General features: G+C 51.0%; 2 protein-coding genes across 8 annotated transcripts in view; one reads left to right on the top strand and one right to left on the bottom strand.

Annotated features, from left to right (window-relative positions):
• Nucleotides 1-3,604: 3,604 nt before the first annotated feature.
• Nucleotides 3,605-8,227, top strand: TRIM59 (tripartite motif containing 59). 3 transcript variants are annotated; one of them, XM_063408451.1, is made up of 3 exons: nucleotides 3,610-3,748; nucleotides 5,115-5,375; nucleotides 6,723-8,227. In XM_063408451.1, exon 3 carries the CDS (start codon nucleotides 6,726-6,728, stop codon nucleotides 7,923-7,925), a length of 1,200 nt encoding a protein of 399 aa, XP_063264521.1. In that variant the 5' UTR covers nucleotides 3,610-3,748; nucleotides 5,115-5,375; nucleotides 6,723-6,725; the 3' UTR covers nucleotides 7,926-8,227. The 3 variants fall into 3 exon arrangements, with proteins under 3 accessions (XP_063264522.1, XP_063264520.1, XP_063264521.1); XM_063408452.1 differs by lacking the exon at nucleotides 5,115-5,375 and having other exon boundaries at nucleotides 3,605-3,737; XM_063408450.1 differs by lacking the exon at nucleotides 5,115-5,375 and having other exon boundaries at nucleotides 3,609-3,748.
• A 147-nt stretch (nucleotides 8,228-8,374) lies between these two features.
• SMC4 (structural maintenance of chromosomes 4) overlaps nucleotides 8,375-19,556 on the bottom strand; it is a 28,324-nt gene continuing 17,142 nt past the window's right edge. For 4 of the 5 annotated variants that reach the window (XM_063408444.1, XM_063408441.1, XM_063408443.1 and 1 more), the window contains exons 7-24: nucleotides 18,557-18,684; nucleotides 18,198-18,338; nucleotides 17,344-17,494; nucleotides 16,865-17,029; nucleotides 16,547-16,780; nucleotides 15,821-16,006; nucleotides 15,186-15,347; nucleotides 14,812-15,037; nucleotides 14,635-14,714; nucleotides 13,840-13,992; nucleotides 13,616-13,742; nucleotides 12,616-12,805; nucleotides 11,946-12,090; nucleotides 11,201-11,374; nucleotides 10,571-10,753; nucleotides 9,857-10,089; nucleotides 9,241-9,424; nucleotides 8,375-8,662 (exon numbers count right to left, since the gene is read on the bottom strand). In XM_063408444.1, coding sequence (XP_063264514.1) covers nucleotides 8,474-8,662; nucleotides 9,241-9,424; nucleotides 9,857-10,089; nucleotides 10,571-10,753; nucleotides 11,201-11,374; nucleotides 11,946-12,090; nucleotides 12,616-12,805; nucleotides 13,616-13,742; nucleotides 13,840-13,992; nucleotides 14,635-14,714; nucleotides 14,812-15,037; nucleotides 15,186-15,347; nucleotides 15,821-16,006; nucleotides 16,547-16,780; nucleotides 16,865-17,029; nucleotides 17,344-17,494; nucleotides 18,198-18,338; nucleotides 18,557-18,684 — 3,051 coding nt within the window. In that variant the 3' untranslated portion in view covers nucleotides 8,375-8,473. The other variant, XM_063408445.1, reaches the window with a different exon arrangement.

A 19,556-nucleotide genomic window follows, 5' to 3' on the forward strand; every position in this document is an offset into this window, starting at 1 on the left:
CTCTGCTGCTCTGGCTGGTTCTTTATAGAATATTCACATTTCTCATCATAAAACACAGAGATGGTTTGAAGAAAGTGACTTTCAGAGGCTCTGGGGTGAGGTTTTTACCTGTGCAATGTTTGTGTGTTGCAGGCTGAAAGCATGGAGTTACTTTGCTGTAAATGTTTAAAAAAGAACAATTTTATTTCCATTTTACTTAATTACCTCTGTGTATTCACTAAATAAATCAGGGCTGTTTTCAGGGAATCCATGGAGGAGGAAATGAAATCCTTTTTATGGAAGTTGCAATGTTCTTAGGAAAATTCTAAGCAGTAAATTAAACTTTTCACCCTCACACACCTTTGTGAAGGATGTTCCACAGAAAATTGCGTTTTTACAAACCTTTCCTGTTGGGGTGAGAGGAGAACAGGTATTTGTGGCAACTTCAGTTTTTCTAAAAACCAAACACCCCCCAAACTCTGCATTTAATGCAGAAAAACGCCTTTAGGGCACCTCTGGGTGTAACTCCAGAAAATCCCCTTGAGCTGCTCCTCCTGCAGCTTTTCCCCTTTTTGGCGGGTTTGGGGCTTTGGGGTGGGTTTTGTTCAAATTCTCCCCCTGGTTCTCAGCACATCCTGTCCCTGTGATTTCACCGAAATGTGGGAATGTGAAATACTCCAGGCTCCACAGGGTGGCACCACTGGAGCTCCAGGAGCAGCCCTGAAGCTTTGTGCGGTGCCTTTTTCCCAAAATTTGGATTTTTGCGGTGATGCCTTTGGCTACATTGCTGGGAAAAGCGGGATTTGTCCGGGAATCTTGGGATACAAACAGGAAATAATTTGGGAATTGCCTCTGGGAATGCTGATCACTGAGTTTGGATGTTGTATCCATATTTATATGTTTTATATACATTAAAATATCCTGTATTTTGGAATAGAAAATTATTTTTTCATCTGAGTTTAGGATAGCAAATAGAAAAGTATTTAAATTTTTAAAAGGACAAAAGATTAATCTGCAGCTCAGCTGTGCCAGGTGGGAATTTTTCTTTTAAGGAAAAAAAAACCCAGCTACCCTGGAATTTTAGGATCTTTCTTGAGAGAAATTGGTCCCTTTTCTGCTGGAAGTGGAATTATCCCTGGATCCCGGAGCCTGGCCACACCTCAGCCCATCTTCCTTCCCAGACCTTCCCAGTAAGTTGGGAATTTCTGCTTTGGGAGTGGGACAGGCTGGGAAAAATCCCAATTTCTGCAGAGAACAGTCAGATAATGACCAATTTAAAAGCATTTCAGGGAAAAGGAAACCCCGGCAGAGCCACTTCATAACTTTAGGATGTGTTCAGATTAAATCTCAGAGACTTTTTGCCACTTTTAACTATAAATGTTTCCTCAGCTCTGCGTGTCACTGAATTCCTGGCGGGAAAGCTGCTCCTGAGGCTGGAAGCAATTACAGGAATTCTGCATCTGGATCAGATATTGGTGAGAGGAAACTTGGTAGCTGCAAACGTGTCAAGTTTACAAACTCGCTCGGGGTAAGTTGTAGCTACTGCTGCAGTGAAACTGGGGGGACACAGAAATCCCTGGGGAAGTTAATCCTGCTGCAGTATCCACAAGAGTGGCTGGAAGCTCCATTTCCATCCAATAATTCCCATTTTTGCCAGTCAGTCCTTTATAAATCCTGTATTTATCCTGTTGGTTTGGTGTGCCCCAAAGCTGAGGTGTCATTAAAATGTCAATACTTTCAATTCTAAATTCCTGTAAAGCACTAAAGGCTGCTCTTGCTAGAAAAGGACCAATTTTGGTAAACTTTAAATGCCCACTCTTGGTAAATGTGTTCCAGGAGTTTTGTAATTTGATGGAAAGGCAGATGAGGGTCAGACTTCCTATCAGCAATACTGATCATGGGTTTAATCACAGATTTAATTGCTGGAATGGCACTTTGCACTTGAAATGCTGCTTCATCTTGAATTAACTACGTAAAATAGATGAAAACCAACATCTGTTCTTACTCTCAGTATTGTGAATTATTGTCAAAAGCTCCCTTATTTTCTGCTCCTGTAGCTTTCCCCACAGGATTTCCCTGATGTGTTGGGTAATTTGTGATTAGAGCTTGAGGGGTTTTATTATTCGAAACACAATTCTAGCTGTTTCCCAGATGTTTGTATAATATTCTCTACACCGAAGTTTGAAGTCATGTTTGGGTAAGTTTGGAATGAGGGTGCATTTTGATTTACATCACAACATTAAATGAGTTTCACTTCTCTTTCAAATTTCCTTTGTACACTGAGAGTAACTTCAGTGAAGTGTAAATGAATAGAGAACGATGTGGAATATGGGAAAAGCCTTCACTGGGTGCTCCTCTGGGCCTGCCCACCTCTCCAGGGCGGAATTCCTTCCCCAAATCCCGCCCAGCCCTGCCCTTGGCGCTGGGAGCCTTTCCCTGTGTCCCGGCCCGACTTTAAAACCCTCCCAGCTGTCTGCGGCAGCCCCGGCAGATAAATGAGCTCCACAGGAAAGGCGAAATAATTCAATCTCCGTGCTCAGCAGGCGGCACAAGGCGCGGTTCCTGTCTCCGAGGCACAGGGAAGGTTCCGTGGCTCCATTTTCCACCTTCTGCGTGAATTTTTCCGCGGTTTGTGCGGAGGAATGAGGCTGAGTCCCGGGATGCAGAGCGGGGATGAAGGCGCGGCTCCCGCCCCGTGTCTGTCGTTCCTTCCTTCCCTTCCTTCCCTTCCTTTCCTTCCTTTGCTCCCTCCCTCCCTTCCTCCATCCCTTCCGGGGAGCTCCTCCAGCGGCTCCGCCACCGCAGCGCCACAATCGCCGCTCCTGCCGGCCAAGGGAGGCGGGGACCCTGCGAGGCCCCGGCGGCGGGCCCGGCCCCGGGCTCCGGCCCTGCCCTCCCTCCCTCCCTTCACTTCCCCGGGCTCCGGCCCTGCCCTCCCTCCCTCCCTCCCTTCACTTCCCCGGGCTCCGGCCCTGCCCTCGCTCCCTGCCTCCCCTCGGTTCCCCGGGCGCCATCCCTCCCTCAGCTCCGCCCCTTCCCGCTCCCGCCATTGCCATTCGAGGGCCGCGGCCGTTACCGGGCGGGGCGGCGGGGGCGGCTCCGTCGCCCGGCGGAGCCCCCCGGGAGCGGCTCCATCGCCCGGCGGAGCTCCCCGGGAGCGGCTCCGTCGCCGAGCGGAGCTCCCCGGGAGCGGCTCCGTCGCCGAGCGGAGCTCCCCGGGAGCGGCTCCGTCGCCCGGCGGAGCTCCCCGGGAGCGGCTCCGTCGCCCGGCGGAGCTCCCCGGGAGCGGCTCCATCGCCGAGCGGAGCTCCCCGGGAGCGGCTCCATCGCCGAGCGGAGCTCCCCGGGGAGCGGCTCCATCGCCCGGCGGAGCTCCCCGGGAGCGGCTCCATCGCCCGGCGGAGCTCCCCGGGAGCGGCTCCGTCGCCCGGCGGAGCTCCCCGGGAGCGGCTCCGTCGCCCGGCGGAGCTCCCCGGGAGCGGCTCCGTCGCCCGGCGGAGCTCCCCGGGAGCGGCTCCATCGCCCGGCGGAGCTCCCCGGGAGGGCCCATGCGGGTGCTGAGGGCTCCGTGAGGGGGGTTCGGGCTGTGTGAACGCCGCTGTTCCGTGTTTCAGCTCGTCGCTGTCGCTGTGGCCCGCAGGGTTCGGGTGAGGATCCCTTTCCGCAGCTCCTCGCAGGACGGCGCCCATCGATCCGCGGTGTCCGGGAGCTGCAGGGGACAGGCGAAGCGGTGCTGCTCCCTCCGGCTCCACTGCCCGGTCAATAACAGGTAAATGCTCCTGACCAGGGGCTTTGACAGAGTTCTAAGGGATGGAGAGTTAGTCTTGGCAATGGAATCAAAAGATAGAGGGGGATATAGAACCATAAAATACCCTGAGGGTATTGGAAGGGATCCCACACAAGGATCACCACACTCGTGGCTCTGGGTTCTACTGCTTTCTTGAAATTTGGTTTATAATTATCAGCATCGCTTCCCTGTTGTAAACGTCTCAATTGAGGTGATGCCTGTACCGGTCTTGAAAAATCTCTGAGACTGAGGCAGAGTGTGAAAGTTGAGTGAAAATCGCTGTGGATTTCTTACAAGCCAGGGCTGGCACTGAATTCTTTCTGCCATCAAACAGCAGAGAACATCCCTGCCGTGCCTTGCTTTGCGTTCGGCAGTGTTGATGTTCTGTCCTTCAGGACAGAGCAGACGTTCCCTTTGCTGAGAGGAGCAGCAGGAGCCTGGCAGTGCTCGGTCCTGGGGAGGCTTTGCCCTTGGATTGGGCTGGCACAGCCTTTACCCACTGCCAAATTCACCTTTTCAGTCCCTCAGAGCAGAGCGGGGCTGGGCCTGCCCTTTGAAGCAGTCATTTATCTGCCGGAACACTGCTGGCTGCTGCATCCACAGCACGTGGATGCTGTGGCAGGTAAAGTCAGCATTTCCCAGCGTCCTGCTGCTTTTCTTTCTCCCTGCAAAACTTCTTGTTCTTTGCTGAACTCTGTGGTGACTTCTCTGCCCTTCCCGCTGTGTTCCCAGTCTGTTTCCAATCTGTTCTTTCCAGTCTGCGGGTGGAAATAAATCAGTAAATGAACATTTCCTCCATGCTGCTGCCAGTGTCAGGTGAAATTGAATTTCAGGATTTGCACCCTTTTCTGTGTCTGGAACAAAGTGAGAAAACCCTGGGTGCCCATAGCAGAGCTGAGCAACAACAATTCCATTGGAGCGGGAGTCCCGCTCAGCCTCGGCCCCGGCCCGGGGCTCGGAGCCAAAGCTGCTGGGTCCTGCCGGGAGCAGGGCAGTGTTCGGGGCAGAGTTCGGGGCAGTGCTCGGGGCAGTGATCGGGGATGGGAGCGTCCCTTCCCCTTGTGGAGCCCTGGAGGGGCAGCTCCGTGTGCGGGGAGGGACATTCCCAATGCCGCTCTGCGGGCATTCCTCACACAGCCAAGAGACGTTTGTAAAGCTTTCCCTTTGCTTTTCTGGCAGCAAACAACTCCTTGGCAGTTAGATTTGTTTCCTCTCGCCCTTTCCATAGCTCAGATAAATTAGGTGTGTGTTCCTTGGGAAGGAAATTTTCCCTCCTGTAACAATGTGGGAGCCCTGGGTGCTGATCCTGAGCTTTTCCTCTCTTTCCCTCCTCTTTTCTCCTTCAAAGCTGGAACTCTGCTGCCATCAGTAAATATCACAGTGGAGCCTTTGGCCTCGTTTCACCTCAGTTTCAGCGAGGGGCTGAGTCAGCAGCCCGGGCTGTCCCCCTGAGCAGCCCCAGCCTGGCTAAGCCAGCGAGATAAGCCGGGCTTATTTCTGTGCCAGCAGCACAGGCTGCTGTGCTCAGAGCTGACTGAGCTCCCAAAGAGCAGCGTCTGCCTGCCCAGCTCCTGCCTTCCCTCAACCCGAGCACAGCTGCACATCTCAGGTGAGACCCCAAATTCATGGCCTTTCACCCCAAATTCCTGACAATTCCTTTCTGCAGTGTAGCGAACTCCACAGAGCTGACTGCAACTGAGGGAGGGGGCAGGAAAGCGTGGCACAAAGAGAAGGAAATTTGGTACCAATTTCCCCATTTTTTAGCAGAAAGAAACCCCTTTTTTAGCAGAAGAAGATTGTGATTTTATATGGAAACAGGCTTTAGTTACTGTTACTTGGGACTTTGCAGTGTGATTTCACTCGGTTGGGAAATAGAACAAAGCAGCGTTGCAGAGAATGGAAAGTGAAAGCTCATTTTAGTTTCATGTTTAAAGTAACCCAGGAGTAATTCCTGGTGTGGCGTTGTCTGTGAGGGCTGTGCCAGAGCCTTGAGAGAGCTTCTACTGTTAAATGCACTTATGACTATTTTATGTTACAAAAGTAACATTTGAAACAAGTGGGGGAGAGAAGAAAATTCTGTACTTCTGTTCACATGGAAAATGTTATTCCTGGTGGGAGAAAATTTCCATAGCTCTGAGGTTATTTAGAAATTCTAGCTCTGGCTTTTACCACTCTGCTTCTGTTTCCCACTGGAGGCAGATTGCTGCTTTTCCTGGGATTTTAAGGGTTGGATATGGCTGACATGGATATGGCTGGGTGAATGCTCTGAGTGCAGCTTGCAATTTGCTGAGCTCCTTGAACCCTCGCTCGCTCCCATTCTTGTCTTCCCCCTCCCAAGTGCGGAGGTGGGGAGTGCCCAGCCGGGAGATGCGCTGTGGAGCCCGGGGGTCACTGCGGGGCCCGGGGGTCACTGCGGAGCCCGGGGGTCACTGCAGAGCCGGGGGTCACTGTGGAGCCCGGGGATCGCTGTGGAGCCCGGGGGTCACTGCGGGGCCCGGGGGTCACTGCGGAGCCCGGGGGTCACTGCAGAGCCGGGGGTCACTGCAGAACTCGGGGATCGCTGCAGAACTCGGGGGTCGCTGTGGAGCCCGGGGGTCGCTGCAGAGTCCGGGGGTCGCTGCGGAGCCCGGGGGTCACTGTGGGGCCTGGGGGTCGCTGCAGAGCCCAGGGGTCACTGCGGAGCCCGGGGGTCACTGCGGGGCCCGGGGGTTGCTGCAGAGCCCAGGGGTCACTGCGGAGCCCGGGGGTCGCTGTGGAGCCCAGGGGTCGCTGTGGAGCCCGGGGGTCACTGCGGAGCCCGGGGGTCACTGCGGAGCCCGGGGGTCACTGTGGGGCCTGGGGGTCGCTGCAGAACTCGGGGGTCGCTGCAGAACTCGGGGGTCGCTGTGGAGCCCAGGGGTCGCTGCGGTGGTCGGAGCAGAAGTTGATGCCTCTCGCTGGTGTTTGTGTCCCGCAGGCCATGGACCGGCTGGAGGAGGAGCTGACCTGTCCCATCTGCTGCGACATCTTTGTGGACCCGCGGGTGCTGCCGTGCTCGCACACCTTCTGCCAGCCGTGCCTGCAGGGGCTGCTGCGGGGGCCGCGCCTCAGCTGCCCCAGCTGCAGGGCCGTGGTGGCTGTGTCCGGCGCCGGGCCCGCGGCGCTGCCCATCAACTTCGCCGTCAAGGCCATCATCGACAAGTGGCGGCAGGAGGAGCGCGGCGAGGCCGCGGCCGCGGCCGTGGCAGAGGCGGGGATGTGCGAGGCGCACCCCCGGCAGCCGCTCAACATTTACTGCGTGCAGGACCGGCGGCTGGTGTGCGGCCAGTGCCTCACCATCGGCAAGCACCGCGGGCACGCCATCGATGACCTGCAGAGCGCCTACAGGAGGGCCAGGGAGGCGTGGGGACAGCTCCAGCAGGAGCTGGGGGATCAGTCCCGCTCCAAGGCGTTCTCCTGCTCGCAGAGGCTGCAGCAGCACAAGGCGCGGTGCCAGAGCGCCCTGCAGAGCGACAGGGAAGCGGTGCTGCGCTATTTCAAGGAGCTCGGTGATGCCTTGGAGCACCAGAAGGAAGCTCTGCTGAGCGCGCTGGATGAACTGGATGGCCGCATTTCGGAGAAGTACGATCCCCTCATCGAGGAGGTGGAAAAGCTGAAGTTAGAAGAGAGCGAGTTAAAGGAGCTGCACTCGGCTGTTGAGAAGGAGGAGTCCCCGCTGCTGTTCCTGGAGAAGCTGGACGGGCTGCAGCTGCGGCTCCACGCTCTCCAGCAGAAGCAGCTCCCAGAGCCTGAAGCTGTGGAGGTTCAGCCGAGGATGGAGAACGTGCTGCAGGACACGTGGTCCAAGACTGAGCTCGGGCAGGTGCACAGGATCCGCACCCCAAGGCTACAGCTGGCTCCCAAGAGCCGGTGCTCTGGACAGCAAACAACAGCGGCTGCGCTCTGGGCTGCTCTCACTGAACCCAACGTTCTCCTGCTGATCCTCATCTGCCTTGTGGCTGTCTGGCACGAGGAGATCTCATCTGGCACCGTCCCGGCCCCCCTGGTGCACCTCTGGCAGTTCCTGCTGCGGATGTACCGCGATTCCTGCGCCTACCTGCAGCAGCGCGTGCAGGAGCTGTGCCACACCTCTGTACCGCTGGAGCTGTGCAGGAGAATCCTCCCTGAGTACTTTGATTAGATGGAAACACCCAGTGCAGCAATCCAGCTCTGGTTTAATTTCTGCTTACAGGATGGACTGATCGAGCTCCACACTTGCTCTGTTTCTGTATCCCTCCCTCTCTCTATGGCATGGATCTCCTCTGAGCTAAAGTTCTGATCCACTTTAGGTGAGGAGAGGGGAGTTTTGCCTTGATCCACAACTTTGGGATTCAGTCCTTAACATCCTCCTGGAATTCTTTGCCAAAGTTCAGGTGCATTGCTGAGCTTCTGCTGTAACTCTTGGCAGTTTTACATTACAGTAAATTACACTGATTCCTTAAACTGGTGTCTGTGTCTTTGGAGCTGCCCCTGCCCCTGGTAGACCTGATGCACTCTCTATTTTCATCAGTTTACATCTCCCTTCCCTCAATTTTTACATGACATTCAAAAAGTGGACTTTATTGGGGCTGGGTTTATATTAACAAGATCAAATTTTTACAAAATCTATTTAAAATTTACAATACAAAGTCTTCAATACAAAATGAGATCAGACAAAAATAAACAGCAGCCACGGGAGTTGCTTCCTCCCTACTTCTGGGCTACAGCACCCCCAGGAAGGCCAAGTTCCTCCAGTCCTTTCACAGCCAGGATTTTGGGGTTGGTGGCCACACTCTTGGTGGTGTTCTGGGTTTTATAAATCCCAATTAACCTGTCTGCAATCTCAAACATGTTGTTCCGCAGGGAGATGATGATGAACTGGGCGTTTTTGGTTTGTTCCTGAAACAGAAGGGATTTGTGTCAGTGCCCAGCATTCCCAAAATTCCTTCTGTCCTGGTGTGGCACACTAAGGCCAGTTTAAAACTGCAGCTGCAGGCAGGGAACTTCCAAGTGGTTCCCCAGTCTGAAGTAGCTGCTCCTAATCTTTGCCACCTGTTTCCAAAACTGCAGTTAATAATAACTCTGAATATTCACTTTTATTCAAGTTTAATTACCCGAACTGGAGCTGTGTAAGTGGTTTGCTTTGATTAAATACTGTGAGGGCAGAAGTTTTAAAGGCATGAAAAAAATTAATTACTACTAATTAAGATATAGATCAAAGCCACTGATGGGAATGACGTGGAAGTATAAATGCAGGGAACCTTGGGAAATGGTGAGCTTGGCTCCGTGGATTCATCAGGAACAGCTCAAGTTGTGTACTCTGCCCACAGCTGCTGGTTTGGGGCAGTCTCTGTGTGTGCAGAGGGAGCAGTGAAGCTGCAGCACCCCAGAGCTGGGGTGTGCCTGCAGTTTGTGTGGCTGCTGTCCCTTGTGAGGAGGAGGGGCAGTGAGCTGAGGCTGTGGGGAACTTTACTTACATAGATGTAAAATGCCACGATGGAGACGTTCTTGAAGTCGAGGGCGGCGTCGATCTCGTCCATGAAGTACAGCGGGGTGGGCTTGTAGTGGTGCAGGGCGAACACCAGCGCCAGCGAGCTCAGCGTCTTCTCTCCCCCGGACAGGTTGAAGATTTTCTTCCAGCTTTTCTTGGGAGGCCGGACACTGGAACAGAGCAGGAGCTGGGGCTGTCAGGAGTTCTGCTGAGCCTGAGCTCAGGGTAACACACACGGGGCTGTTCCTGCAGAACTGCAGCACCTCCCCCCTGCACACTGCCTTGGCCAGCTGCACTCCCAGTCCAGGCATTTCCCCTGGGAGCACTCCTGACAGAACACTGCCACCATTCCCCAGGCACAATGGAGTGACCTGGCAACAAGAAGTGCTGGGAAATCAGTTCAAAGCCTTCCAACTACTTTAGTTCCTGATTTCTGCAGAAGGAAATTAATCTGAGAGCTGAACAGTTGTGGTTCCTGTCACTATTTGCCCACGTTAAGCCTGTCTTGGTTCACTGATGCTGAGTGAATATTTATTTTAAAACAGGTTGAAAAAAGGACTATGATGATCAGAACTTAATAGAATATAAAGTGTTTTGCAAACCTGAACATGATTCCCTCTGAGAAGGGATCCAGACTGTCCACAAGCTCCAGCTCAGCATCCCCTCCCAGCGTGAGCATCTGGTAGTTCTCCTTCAGCTTGTTGGTGATGACGTTAAACCCTGCCATGAATTCGTTCAGCCTCTGTTTCCTGAGCTCTTCGAAGGCCTCTCGGAATTTGTCCCTCTCGCTGGTGATGTTGTCCAGTTCTCCCACGTGCTTCAGGTACAGCTCCTCCTGCAGGGGCAAACATCCAAACCCACGGGCACTTGGAGCAGCTGCCTCCCCAGTTCAGTTTTAACCACTTTTCCTATTTGAGCATTCCCTTCCCCCAGCTTGGCTAACAGCCCTGAAACAAAACCCCCAAATTGTCTCTCTTTTTCCATCTCTGCTGCTGAGGGAAAACAAAAAACCAAACCTTTGTCAAAATACAGAATATTCCATCTGTTGAATGGCTCATTATTAGTGATGTGAGGAGGGGAAAATCCCAATATTGTGTGTCTGTCTTGGCTGTGAAGACTTGACTCTATTAAATAAACCTTCCCAGGAGAATCACGGAATTATTTAGGTTGGGTAAAACGTGAAGATCACCCCGGCACTCGCTGTCAGGTGACAATGGCAGTGTGGAAGCTCCTAGGAACAGCTTCCAGCACGGCCCAGGGGCGGATTGCAGCGTCCCAGGGCAGGGCAGGGCAGAGGTTGTGCCCGGGCTCTGTACCTTGCTCCTGTACTGGGCGATGGCGCCCAGGTTGGGGTGCAGCTGGTGCCGCTGTGCCTCCAGCAGCGCGATCCTCTTGCTGAGCACGTCGGGCTCCTGCAGCGCCTCCAGCTCGTCCTCGCTCAGCGCCCGCAGCTCCTCGGGGGCCTGGCCCTCGATGGCGTGCAGGGACAGCGCCGAGATCTGCGGGGGAACACGGGCAGAGCTTTAACCTGCACCTGCAGCTGGCTCTGAATGAGCCTCTTCTGCCTTAGGGCAGGGGAGCTTCTGAGCTCCAAACACTCCCAGAGTCTTCCCACAAGTCCCTTTAGAACAGGATGTGGAAAAGAGAATAAATATCCCTTTATCCTATTATCCACTTCCTGCAAATACAGAACGAGCTGTGATCTGAAGAGGAATTTTCTCCCCAATCCTGTTTTCCAAGGGGATGTTGGTGAGTCCATCCTATAAGATCCACAGGGAAGCTGTGGCTGCCCCTGGATCCCTGAAGTGCCCAAGGCCAGGCTTGGAGCAACCTGGGACAGTGGAAGGTGTCCCTGAGGTGCATCTGGATAAGCTTTAAGGTCCCTCCCAAGCCAAACCATTCCACACTTCCTTGATTTAAATGTTAGGAACTAAACCATTTCCTACCTCTTTCTGCCAGTATTTGATCTTTCCCTGGTGGGTGGAAATGTGGCTGTCAATTTGTTCAATTTTCAGCTTGATGCTCAGAGCTTCACTTTGAAGGGCATGTTCAGCATCTCGAATAGTTTTCACCTCCTGGAGTAAATTCTTCTGCTCCTCCTGCACTGCTGGCAAAGCTTCCTGAACAGAAAAATGGTAAATACCCCCCAAAAGGGCATTAATCAATGACCTACAAACTGTTGCCCCTTTTTTGGGTGAAAAGTCTGTTTTCACTTAATTTACTCATGGCTACTGATGTAAATAAATAAATATTCTTGGATTTATAATTGATCCCTGAATTCTGGAATGACTGAGAAAATGCTGCAGTTTGTATTTTCATTCCTGATTTCGATCAAATGGATCCTACACTCATTTTTAGCTAATTAGAGGAAGACATCAAATCTTATTATTTGAAAGCATTTCAGCCATCCTGGTTTTCCCTCTCTCCCAGAAATCTAGATGGGAAACTAACATCCCACATAACTGGAAAAAAATTATGTTTAAGCAACTTTTGAACCCAGCAATTTCTTTGGGGAGACCTGGTGTAAGTTTTTTCATAAACTGGGTCAGGATAAATTTCCAGGTGAGTGTAAAAAATAAAATTGCCAGGGCCTGGTTGTTCTGCAGAGAGAATGGGAAACCAGTGGGCTACAGGGAGGATTTACCTCCTCTCCCTGAGCTCCCTGGAGCCCACAGTGGTGCCAGGACTCACCTCAGCCTGCCTGCACTCGTTCATCACCTCGGTGGCTTTGTCCTCCAGCGTTGTCAGCTCTGCTGTCAGGTTCTTCATCTCCTTCTCATTTTCTTCCATCTCCTTCTCCGTGCGCTTCAGAGCCTCCTCGGCTTTCTTCAGGTTCCTGCCCAGGGACAGGGATCTCTGTGCACCTCACACGAGGCAAAGAGCACAGAAAACAATCCAGGAGGAGCCAATCTCACTGACAACAAGGAGGCAGTGCTGCTTTAGGCACCAACTCCCACGCTCCGGAGGGATCCAAGGAAAACAAAGTCGTCTTCCTCAGCAGCCAGACCTCACTAAATGATTTCATTTCTTCTTTCGGAGTTTGGAATCTCTATGGATTGGTGAGCGCCCATAAAAAATAGATCTCATTTTATTTCCTGACAGACTCCTAATAAAATCAGTCCCTTCAGATTTGAACTGCTCCAGCACATCCAATCAAGTGCTGTTCTGGACTTTATCCTGAATATTGCAGTTTAGGCAGTATTAGAGAAATAATTCAGGCAAATACCAGAGAAATGCTGATTAAATGTGACTTTTGACCTATTAGAAGCTACAAAATCTGGCTTCCCTTTCCCTCCCTGAGCCCCACTTGGCACAGACCCTGTGTGAGTGCAGCTCCAGCCTGGAGCTCCCCGTGCTGTACCTGTCTGCAGTCTTGGCTGCCACCTGGGCCTTGGTGATGGCTGAGGAACATTCATCCATTTCCTTGTCAATCTGATCGATTTTGTCCTGCTGAGCCTTCAGTTTCTTGTTGTTGGTGTCCATGATGAGCTGGTGCAGTCGTTTCACCTCCTCCTCCATCCTCCTGGCCCTCTCAGCCACACGCTCATGATCTGTGCATGGAAGGGGAGTTCAGGGCTCTGTGCCAGCCCTGGGCTGCTCAGGGACACCGGCACTGAAGGGACAAGGGGATGGAAGTGACTGCACACGGAAATGCTCTGTTCCTCAACTGAGAAGTGCTCAGACTCTCTATGCTGGGACAAACATCAAAATCCAGCCACTTCTTTGTGCCACTGCTCTACCAAAGCTCTCCTGCCACAGAAACCACCCAGCATGGTTTAGTTCATGCACACAGAGTACTTAACTACATGAGGTGGTGCATTAGAAGTTACTCCAAGCTCATTCTCTGCATTTAATTAATGGGAAGATGCTCCAAAGTTGAATTTTAAGAGCTGGCCACCAGCATTTCCCAGGAGTTGGTGTAACTGTAGCTCCTGCCCCTGCTGAACAGCACCGCTGCACAAAAGGGATGTGCTCCCACAGAGAATACAGGGATTTATTTTAGGCTCACGCCAGAGCCTGGCAAAAAACCTTCACTTGACTCTTATATCATTACCTCCTCATTAATAATTCTTAACCCCAATTAAACTAAGTTTCCCTACGAATGTGTGATACGACCACAAAAATCTAAGCAAAGAAACAAAATACTGAAATTCATGTTTACTTTAGCTTGACTGAAACATGAACTTGAGCAATTACAAAGAAAAGAGGTTTTACTCTCTAATCTCTAGAAACACCTTAGAAAAATGAGGTCCCAAACCAAGACAGGGAACTGAAGCATAAACCCAAAACCCATTACTTCCTCTACTGCTTGAAGAGATTACTACAACTTTTACCTCTAATCCCCTCTCCACAAAATGTACCTTTTTTATAACCATCAAGGACTCTTTCCAGCTCCTTCTGTTTGGTTTTGTCTGGAGCAGCAGCAGCGACGTTGGCTTCGAGTTCTTTGATTTGTTTTTTGAGATCAATTTCTTGTTCAGAAAAACCCTGCAGAGAACACAGAACTGGGCTGGAATCCTGAGATCTCCCTGACACCAGCCAGGCCTGTGTGAGGCTGAGGCTGGCAGGGCTCAGGAGTTCTCACCTGGATGCTCGCTGTGTATTTCTCCGAGGTGTTCCTCATTTCCCGAATGTCCTGCTGCAGTTTCCTTATGGCTTCCTCCAGCTGGACCTTCTCCTCCTCACACTGCATGGCTCTTTGGGAATCCCTCTGCAGCTGCGATTCCATTTTGCTGATCTATACAGAATGAGAGGATTATTTACTGGTTTAACCATGACAAAACCAAGCCAGGGCTCGGCCCTGTGCTCAACAGCTCTTAAAACACAGGAGCAAGTGGAGTAAAAACTTCATTGTGGGGAGTCTGAGTGCTGGGAACATCAGCTCTGCCAGTGAGAAATGAGAGGAGCAGCTCCAGATTAAAACCTAAATGGAATTCAGAAGGAAAAGCAAACTGAATCCTGCTCTGCCAAAAGCTGTCAAAGTGTGCAGGCTATCAAAGGGAGCACTGTGAGACTGAATTCAGTGACGGGCTGGGCTGTGAACAAACACAGAATCCCAGAATCCCTGAGGCTGGAAAAGCCCTCCAGGACCAGAGCCCAGTCTGTGCCTTGTCCCCAGCCCAGGGCACTGAATGCCACCTCCAGGGATGGGGACTCCAAACCTCCCTGGGCAGCCCCTGCCACTGACAACTCTTTTATCCCTGCTGCACTTCAAAGCACTGTAACCTCGGCTAACATTGGGAATTTTGACTTTGTAACCCTTTGTCATTATCTTCAATCCCAGATTGCTCCTGCTCAGGCTGCTTTGAAAGGCACATGTGTGTCAGAACTGCCCAAACAAAGGAATTCTCCTGGAATTCCGTTCCCATGATGTACTCACCTCTTCTTCTGAGATATCCATCACGACTGAGGAGCCCATTCTGCCCTTCATGACTTTTCCTCCCCCACCAGTCATGGTTCCTACAGAAAAGGCATGAAAAGAGGTCAGAGAACCCCTTTGGGCTTTGGGAGCACCCACAAAGTGCTTCCAGTGGAGCCCCAGCTGGGGCTGCAGTACCTGACACCTCGATGATCTGTCCTTGCAGGGTTACCACCCTCCACCTTTTCTCCTTTTGGAATGCTATTCTGGTGGCTTCCTCCAGGTTTTTGGCCACCAGAGTGTCCTGGAGAGCGTAGTAGAAGGCCAGGCGGACCTTGGGGTCCTGCACCTTCACCAGGTCGAAGAGGCGCGGGGCGTTCTCGGGAGTTGGGATTTTCTGCATTTTCTTTTCCCACACAGCCACCTGCATCCACCAAGGAAATCAAGGAATGAATCTTTGGGATAAACGCTGAGGTCATTCCGTTATTCTGTGGGGTGTTAAGGCTTTAAAACCCATGTAATTAGACTGCAATGAGCAGTAAAACCTTTGTTTTCCCAAGGGTGGGACTGACCTTGTCCAGGCCTATAAAGGTGGCCCTTCCAATACCCCCAGCCTTCAGGAAGTTCACACAGGCCTGGGCAGTGTCCATGGTGTCCACCACAATGTTATCCAAGGCTCCACACGACGAGGAAATGGCCACGTCGTATTTGTCATCGATGGCCCCCAGGTCTCCCTGAGCGTTGAGGGACAGGGAGCAAACACTCATTAGTTGGCACCTGAGCTGCTCTTTGAGTTCTGTCCCAATAAATCCATGAATGCACTTCCTAAAATCTGAATAAACTGGTTTTTCTGAAGCAGAGATAATTCTCCTTGGACAAAAAAATGCAGAATACAAACCCATCACTTTTTCAATTACACTGATGTGCAATAGGAATGAAAAACTCTGCTCTGAATTTTCAGAACTTTAAACCAATACTGCTTGGAAAGAACTGAAAAATGTTTGATTTTACAGCAAGTCCCCAGGATTTACAGCTCTGCTCTCCAAATTCCTAATGCCAGGGAAGTGAGGCATCCCTCTCCAAATTCCTAATGCCAGGGAAGGGAGGCATCCCTCTCCAAATTCCTAATGCCAGGGAAGTGAGGCACCCCACACTTCAGCTCCTCTAAAGTTCAACATTAAAACTGTAACAGCCTTCTAAAACTTACCAGCCTCCCATAGAGGCCAGGAATGTTCCCACATTTCTTCTGCTGGAGCAGAGCCTCGAGCACTTTTCCTCGGCTGCGACTTTGTGCTAAAGAACTTTTGGCTTCTTCTACTTTTCGGCGCAGGTTTCGCACGAGGTCCTTGGCCCCGGACTCTTCCCTTCCCAGCTTCTCCAGAGCCTTCTCTTTCTGGGGGTTCAAAGACATTGGCTCAGCCTCCCAGAATCTCCTGGATTCAGGGAGTCTTCAAGGCATTGCTTAATTCTTTGGGGAATGAAATGAAATTTGAAGAATGGTTTGGGTTGGGAGAGACATTAAAGCTCCCCCAGTGCCACCCCTGCCATGGCAGGGACATCTCCCACTGTCCCAGGCTGCTCCAAGCCCCAGTGTCCAGCCTTGGGCACTGCCAGGGATCCAGGGCAGCCACAGCTGCTCTGGGCACCTGTGCCAGGGCTCAGGATCCTGAAGGCGGCTCAGGAATGCCACCACGTCTCAGTGTGAAATTAAATCTATTCCCTTGCAGGGATAGGTAGGACTTAAACCAACATTGGCTTAACAAGGCAAGTTTGAAATGCACTATTTGCTCCACCAGCAAAGTGAGTATCAGAAAACAGCTTTTCAATGTTGTTTTACAGGAGGTGGGTCATGGTTCATTTTCACAATTGCTGCCAAAGAGACAAGGGGGCCCTTGGTGTGTGTGTGACTCGAAATGGGAGAGCCAAGCCTCACCTCCCTGAGCTGCTGCTCAGCCTGGGGTAGTTTGGCAGCGATGTCAGTGATGGCAGCCTTCCTCTCCCTCAGGGTGCTGGAGGTGCTCCCCAGGGCCTCCTGAGCCTGGCTGAGGCGAGCCACAGCAGAGTTGTACCTGCTCAGGTACAGCTCCAGCTCCGACCGCGCGATCTCCATCCTGGAGCTGGCCTCGGTCACCTCCTTGCTGAACTCCATCAGCTCCTTCTCCTTGCCCTGCAGAAACAGCCAGGACAGCTCAGCCCCTCAGCTGGGCAAAGGGAGGAGGAAAGGGGATGTGCTTTTCCTGCCAGTCCAAACCTCTTTTTCCTCCTGAATTCCCTTGGTCTCCTCCCGCAGGCTGGCCAGCACCTGCCTGAGCTTGGCCTCCTCCTTGTCCTTGGCCTGTGCCAGCAGCTCCCTCCTGGCCGTGGCGTCCTCGATGGCTTTGGTGCTCGTGGCAGGGACGTTCCTCAGCTCCTCCACCTGCAGCACAAAGGGACTCTGAGCCTCCTCTGCCATGGGAACAGGAATTCCTGGATCCCTCCTCGCCCCAAAGCCATCCCAACAGCTCTCCATGGCCGAGGGGATGGCCCAGATCCAGGAATTAACTCCACTCACGGAGTCATCACTGCCGTGAGTGATCAGCAAACAAAACCTCTCAATTAAAAATCACTTAATGACTTCAAATATCTGATTGAAACAATTTAAACCCCATTTTTCCACTTGCTTTGTGCTTCCCGTTTTCTCCCACAACAGACTGCACTTTTCCAAGCCAATCCAGCTAATCCACCCCCTACCTTTTCCTTGTCCTTCTGAAGCTGCTTCTCCAATTTTTTAGCCTTGCTCTTGGCATGTTTGAGATTCTCCCTCACTTTCACATCCTGCAAATCTAACTGAGTGAATTTTTCTTTGTTTTCCTCTATGAACTTTGTGATTTTATTGAATTTCCTGAAGGAAAAAAAGAAAAAAAATCATACAGTATAAAAATAAGGCTTATTAAGCTTGGTTTAATAAGTCAACATGAAGAATTTAAACTACTATTACTCAGGTTTTGTGATAAACAACATCCAATATTCACTATATTCCCAGTGTTTTCCCTGGGAAAATGATGTTCCATCAGAAAAAGATCAACTACCCAAGCAATATTAAACATATTTGCAGAAATTTTCAGTTTTTCTTGACAGAATTGATAATTCCCATCTCTCCCCATAATTCCCTGAGGATGAGCAGGTCAATTTTGCAGCTGGATTGGGGATCAGCACCAGGCAAAGAAATTTTAAGAAATACAATTTATGCATAAATGATTCATGAGAAAACCAGGGAAAAATTCCCAAATCCTAAGCATTAGGGTTGTAGATCTAAAAAATATTTACTAACTCTTTTTTTATAAAGTCAATATAAAGAAATACTTAAAATCCATTAAGAAGATCAGACATTTTCATATTGTAATTGTGAATCTTACCCAGAACCAAATCAAACCAATGTGAATTTTCTTTAATTTATTTCTGTCCATTTAATTTATTTTTGTGCATTAATTTAAATGCTTCTCTGTGTATTTAGATGTACCAGAGGTGACTCTGCACATCAGATAATTCAATTTTTTGGTGGGAAACATGTAAAACACAGTACTACACATCCCTAAAGTACTCACTTCTCAAGTTCTTTCAAAGCTTTATTCTTGGTTTTTGTTTCCTCTGCAAGTTTACTGCTTTTCTCATTAATACTCTGAGTTTCTTCATTAATTTTCTCTTTCTGCATTTCCAGGTCATTTATTCGTTTCTTTAGGTCATGGCTAGGAAAAGAAAACAACAAAAATTCCTCACTTTTCTCCATCTTCGCAATGAACTCTAGTTCCAATTCTCAGTGTAACAACAGGATTATACAAAGCATCAAAAAGTAACAATAATTTTGAGTTAGGAATGGAAAATACTTCTAATTAGAGATACGGAAGCAAAGTTCAACAGCAGCCCCACCACATTAAAGCCAACCCAAAGCTTGAGAATTACTCACATGTAATATTGACAGATCTGATTCTTTTCCTTAAATATTTGGTTTTCCAAGCAAAGGAACTCAATGGCTTTATTCTTGTCCTCTTCCAAGGCATCCTTTTCTTTCTCCACTAGTTTAACTCGATTTAACTGCAGAAAACAGAGGGGCAGAGCTGAGGCAGGGCCAGCACTACAGCAGAAAACCATGAGGAGAAAATCCCAACCCTTTGTAGGAGGGGTTTCCTCTGGAAAAACGGGATCAGGAATTACCTCTGCAAGGCAATTTTATGGTCATTTCCTTTATCTCAACCTTCTGAATGGCCATTTTTAATTTAACTCCAGGTTTAATTTAACCCTTAATTACAACCACAGGTGCTGTTTACCTTTAAAACCAGTCTGCCACGGGATTTGCCGCGGACACATCAAGGAAAAGCGCTTTTGATTTTATTTAGAGCTTTTTGAGTACTTTTAGCACTCAATGCAGCAATAGAATGTTACGAAAGGAGGCGGCTGTGTGCACTGTGATCTCTCCCGGGCTGTGCAGGGATCTGGGGTTTGCTGGATGCCCCAGGGCTGTGCAGGGATCTGGGGTTTGCTGGATGCCCCGGGGCTGTGCAGGGATCTGGGGTTTGCTGGATGCCCCGGGGCTGTGCAGGGATCTGGGGTTTGCTGGATGCCCCGGGGCTGTGCAGGGATTGGGGTTTGCTGGGATGCCCCGGGGCTGTGCAGGGATCTGGGGTTTCCTGGATGCCCCGGGGCTGTGCAGGGATCTGGGATTTCCTGGGTGCCCCGGGGCTGTGTGCACTGTGATCTCTCCCGGGCTGTGCAGGGATCTGGGGTTTGCTGGATGCCCCAGGGCTGTGCAGGGATCTGGGGTTTGCTGGGTGCCCCAGGGCTGTGCAGGGATCTGGGGTTTGCTGGATGCCCCGGGGCTGTGCAGGGATTGGGGTTTCCTGGATGCCCCGGGGCTGTGCAGGGATCTGGGGTTTCCTGGATGCCTCGGGGCTGTGCAGGGATTGGGG

This window comes from Prinia subflava, chromosome 11, assembly GCF_021018805.1.
Source record: "Prinia subflava isolate CZ2003 ecotype Zambia chromosome 11, Cam_Psub_1.2, whole genome shotgun sequence".
Lineage (NCBI taxonomy): Eukaryota > Metazoa > Chordata > Aves > Passeriformes > Cisticolidae > Prinia > Prinia subflava.

Coding starts and splice junctions, on each gene's coding strand:
- TRIM59 (XM_063408452.1), top strand. CDS start 6,726: ATGGACCGGCTGGAGGAGGAGCTGACCTGTCCCATCTGCTGCGACATC.